This window comes from Phaethon lepturus, unplaced genomic scaffold, assembly GCF_000687285.1.
Source record: "Phaethon lepturus isolate BGI_N335 unplaced genomic scaffold, ASM68728v1 scaffold52261, whole genome shotgun sequence".
Lineage (NCBI taxonomy): Eukaryota > Metazoa > Chordata > Aves > Phaethontiformes > Phaethontidae > Phaethon > Phaethon lepturus.
Genome location: NW_010519441.1, coordinates 1 through 4,440, shown reverse-complemented (window position 1 = coordinate 4,440; position 4,440 = coordinate 1). Strand labels below are relative to the sequence as shown.

The 4,440-nt window shown below is 45.3% G+C and overlaps 1 protein-coding gene across 1 annotated transcript in view; it reads left to right on the top strand.

The window, feature by feature from the left end:
- MYB (v-myb avian myeloblastosis viral oncogene homolog) overlaps nt 1–2,406 on the top strand; it is a gene marked incomplete at its 3' end in the record, with an annotated part of 13,415 nt that extends 11,009 nt beyond the window's left edge. The window contains exons 9-13 of the mRNA XM_010297035.1: nt 16–158; nt 559–673; nt 760–885; nt 1,567–1,677; nt 2,299–2,406. Coding sequence (XP_010295337.1) covers nt 16–158; nt 559–673; nt 760–885; nt 1,567–1,677; nt 2,299–2,406 — 603 coding nt within the window. The remainder of the gene's footprint in view (nt 1–15; nt 159–558; nt 674–759; nt 886–1,566; nt 1,678–2,298) is intronic.
- Nucleotides 2,407–4,440: the final 2,034 nt, after the last annotated feature.

Here is a 4,440-nt window from a genome sequence, read left to right as displayed (position 1 = left end):
TTTCCCTACCTGCAGTTCTTAAACACCTCATCCAATCACGAAAACCTGAACCTGGACAACCCTGCGCTAACTTCCACGCCGGTGTGTGGCCATAAGATGGCTGTTACCACGCCGTTCCACAGGGACCAGACTTTCAAAGCTCAGAAGGAAAATCATGTGTAAGTCCGTTATCATGTTGTCTTGTTGGATTCACGAGGGTTCTTTTCCTTGGGTTTGCATGCAATCAAAGTACTGGGTCACCATATGCTTCCTGCAGAGTTGTTTTCTAACACATTCAGATTTTTCTTCGTTTGGAGTAAAACTTGTGCTTTATAACTGTGGAGGTAGGTTATTGGTACAGAACATTCATGCATTTAGACTCACCAGGTTTTTAAATAAAGCCATTCCACCCCATCACAGTTAAATAGATGTTCTGCCAGAAAATCAGAATGGATTATCAGGTTGCAGGAAGATATTTGTCTCAGTCTTACATCAGCCACTGTCTGTATGCATGTATTTCTGTAAAGAGGTAATATTTCCAAGCATGTTCCTTTAAAGTTTTTCTCCCTCTTTTTAAAGTTTCAGAACTCCAGCAATCAAGAGGTCGATATTAGAGAGCTCTCCAAGAACACCCACTCCATTCAAAAACGCACTTGCAGCTCAGGAAATCAAATATGGTCCTTTGAAGATGCTGGTAAGAAGGAAACAATGATAAAAGTTGCTTTGATATTAGCGCAGAGGGATGTTCTGGGACTTGGGTATAACGTTTCTTCCTTTCAGCCTCAAACTCCGACTCATCTTGTAGAAGATCTGCAGGACGTTATCAAGCAGGAGTCGGAGGAATCTGCAATAGTGGCTGGCCTACATGAAAGTGGACCCCCTTTGCTGAAGAAAATCAAACAAGAGGTAAATCTCAAACTTACCTGAGGCAATTTAATTCAGCACTCTTTGCTGAGAAACTTATACCAGTACCTTTTCTGTTAAATAGCTGTGTCTGTTTTTCTTTCATGTGAGCCCCAAGATCTTAGTGTCGGTTCTATATAGTATACTAGGCATGCCTAATTCATCTCCCATTGATTTCCGTAGAAGTCTTTCTGCTGTTTTCAGCAGGGGTTTGCTTGGGCCGTTCTAATGCAGTTTTCGTTTGAAACTTGAAAAGAAAAAAGAAATTAGACAGGAATTTGGATTGAATCTTTCTAATATTGGTGAAAACTATAGAAGAACCCCACGGGGACCAAGCTCCATGGAGCGACTTAGAAACCTGAACATTTGAGGACATTGCATTGTATTACTTTGTTACTAAAGTTCTAAAAATACATATATTCTCAATCCTTTCTAGGGGATTAAACTCCTGAATACTGACAGAGCGCTGAGTGCAAGTATTCAAAGTTTTATTAGGTGGGGATTTTTTTGAGAACCTTGAACTTTTTTTTCTGCAAAGAGCAAGGGTGCTGTAAAAGACAGTACTGTAAACATGCATTATGCATGGCTGTGAAGCGTATTTATTCAATTTATTAAGCAACTGTCAGATAAATATCCTGGTCAGTTCGGTACTGGTTTTTATCATCGTGCCTTTCCTGCTTTCAGGTGGAGTCTCCAACAGATAAAGCTGGAAACTTTTTTTGCTCCAGTCACTGGGAAGGAGAAAACCTGAACACTCAGCTCTTTACACATGCGTCTGCTATGGAAGATGTGCCAGTAAGTGCAAGTTTTCACACCACCAAATGATTTTTCTGTTTTGCATCCCTGTTCAGTTCTTAAATGCAAGAGAGAAAATATTTTGTCTGACCTTCCTCACAAGTAGGCATTATTCATTATTTCCATATTGTTTTCTTGTATTAAGCATGAGAAGCAAAATCCCACTTTTAATTAGATCACTGTGCTGTCTATATGAGGTAGCAGAAGATGTAGTCATTGTGCAGCCCACAGTCTTTGTAAAGAGCCTGGAGGGCGTCTGCACCTGTGTACAGAAATGACTAGGTCACGGAGTTAAAACTGATAAAAGAAAGAGAGAGTCTGCTCTGGTTTGTGCAAAGGAGACCTTGCATGAGCACGGTTCCCTTTGCTTCGCCAGGACCGTTCCATGTCACTGTTACACTTGCACTCGAGAGTTTCGCTGGGTGAAAAACCTTTGCACGTGACAATGCTCCTGCAAAGCCAAGTCCCAGGGAGCCCAGGCTGAGCTCTGCTCCCAGGCTGAGCGCGCTGTCTGTGACCATCCCCAGTTTTGCACTGTCTGCAGTCAGGCTGAGTTTGCTTTGAATTCAGGTTGTTCTCTTGAGTTACTGAAAACCATTTTTTTTTTCTTTTCCTGTTCAGAATCTTCTTACCAGCTCCATTTTAAAGATGCCTGTGTCTGAAGAGGATGGTAGTTTTCACAAAACATTTTCAGTACCTAGGAACAGGCCACTAGCTAGTCCTCTGCAGGTAACTATTCTTTGATAAAAATACCCTTTGTATATAAAAATACATACATATATTGCTTTCTCACAACCTGATTTTAAGTTTTGAGTGTGGAAGAACAAAATGTTCAGCTGAGCATGGTTGAGGAGCTCCCTTTACTTGTGGAGCCTGAGGACGCAGTGGCTACAGCTGTGCCAGGAAGCCAAACAGGGCAAAGCCCCATGCGTGGCGCATTGTAACTCGGCGGGCTCCAGTGTCAAACTAGTAGAATTGAGAATTAATGCAAGCTAGAGGCTTTTTTCTATAGACTTCTTGTAGGCGGCTCTGCTGTTCTGGAGAGCAGCAGAGTTGCGTGGTGTGGTGGTGACCAGAACTTGTCACTGGCCTCGGGGCGAGAGGAGAGACTCTGGCACTGCCCGGCTGGCCGGCACAGATGTGGCCAGTATGGCCCATCCAGCCAAGCACCAGGATGGCCTTTCCCTGAGGGCAGGCTGAGGTTGCACCAGAAACGCCGTTGCAACTGGTGGTCTGAAGGGGCCTCGTAACCCTTATGGCCAGTCGTATGTCTTGGGATCTCTGAACTGAATTAAATGTGCAATTGTTGTAATGTAACCCACATGTGAGGCTGGCTTTTATGTATTTATGCTTTTTCCAAGTATTAACAAACATATGTTTGCTATACTTTAAAATATAGCTGATCCAAAGCCTACCAAAGTCGTTAGCAGCCTCTTTGTCAGCTCCTGTGGGCTTTGGATCAGGCCCACAGCAAGTCATTCAGAGAACGAAAAGCAGCGTAGATAATCATCAGTTATGCTCCCACCACCGCCTGTATTTTTGAGGTAGATGTGTAAGTGATTTTATATCCCTTCTCCACTCGGACAAATTGAGGGAAAATGTATCATTTTCCAGGGTGAGTCGCTGTCAGAAAGGAAATTACAACTCCATAGTTCCCGACTTTCAGGCAGATAGTCCACATGGCTGATCCTTTCTTTCCTCCCTCTTTACAGAATTTACGTTACGGGTTTTTTACAGTAGGAAGGAATGAACAAAACCTGTTTTTGATTAAGCATCCCTAGCTGGGCATTATAAAGCGAGAGATCAAAATTTCACACTTGTCCCCATTTGGCACAGTTTGCCATGGAGTCGTGTCGTAGTTTAGCCCCAGCTGGCAATGAAGCAGCACGCAGCCGCTGGCTCGCCTCCCCGCCGCCCTAGGTGGGATCGAGGGGAAAATCAGAAAAAAACCACCTGTGGGTTGAGTTTTGGGTTTGGTTTAATGGGACAAACAGTTTAAATAGTTTAAAACAGTTAATAGGACAGCAAAGGAAGTGGAAATGATAATATTGCTGATAAAGGAATAAACAAAAACATGTGATGCGCAGTGCAACAATTGCTCACCACCCGGTGATCAACAGCCTGTCCTCGAGCAGCGAGTCCCACCCCCCCGGCCAGCTCTGATTTTATATACTGAGCATGACGTCATATGGTAGGGATTTTGGCCAGCCTGGGTCAGCTGTCCCGGCCGTGCCCCCCCAGCTCCTTGCGCACCTCCGCGCTGGCGGAGCATGGGAAGCCGAGATGTCCTTGGCTGAGTATGAGCACTACAACTACTCAGCAACAACTGAAAACATCGGTGTGTTACCAACGTTAAATTCTCATACCAAATCCAAAACACGGCACTATCCCAGCTACTAGGATGAAAATTAACTCTATCCCAGCCGAAACCAGGACAAGTAGGTTTGTATTTTGCACTGCGGAGTCGTCGGATGAAAAGCAGCTTTGGAGAGCAGGGTCTGCGTCTCCCCTCTGCCTGGGGCTGTCCGTGGGGGCCGCAGGCTTCGCTCCCTATCGCTTATTTGCTCTTTTCTCACCAACCATGTTGCTTAGCTGCAGCATGCTAGACAGCGAAGAGGAGGGTTTGAAGATCCTCGCTCTCCCCGCTGCCTCTGCGTTAGGGCGGTTGCTTGGGGACTGAATCCCGACCATCTCGTGGTGAAGGAGCCCAGGGCTGAGGCTTTGCTGGGGTCGCTGGGCCTCCCGGCTGGCACGCGGGAGGAG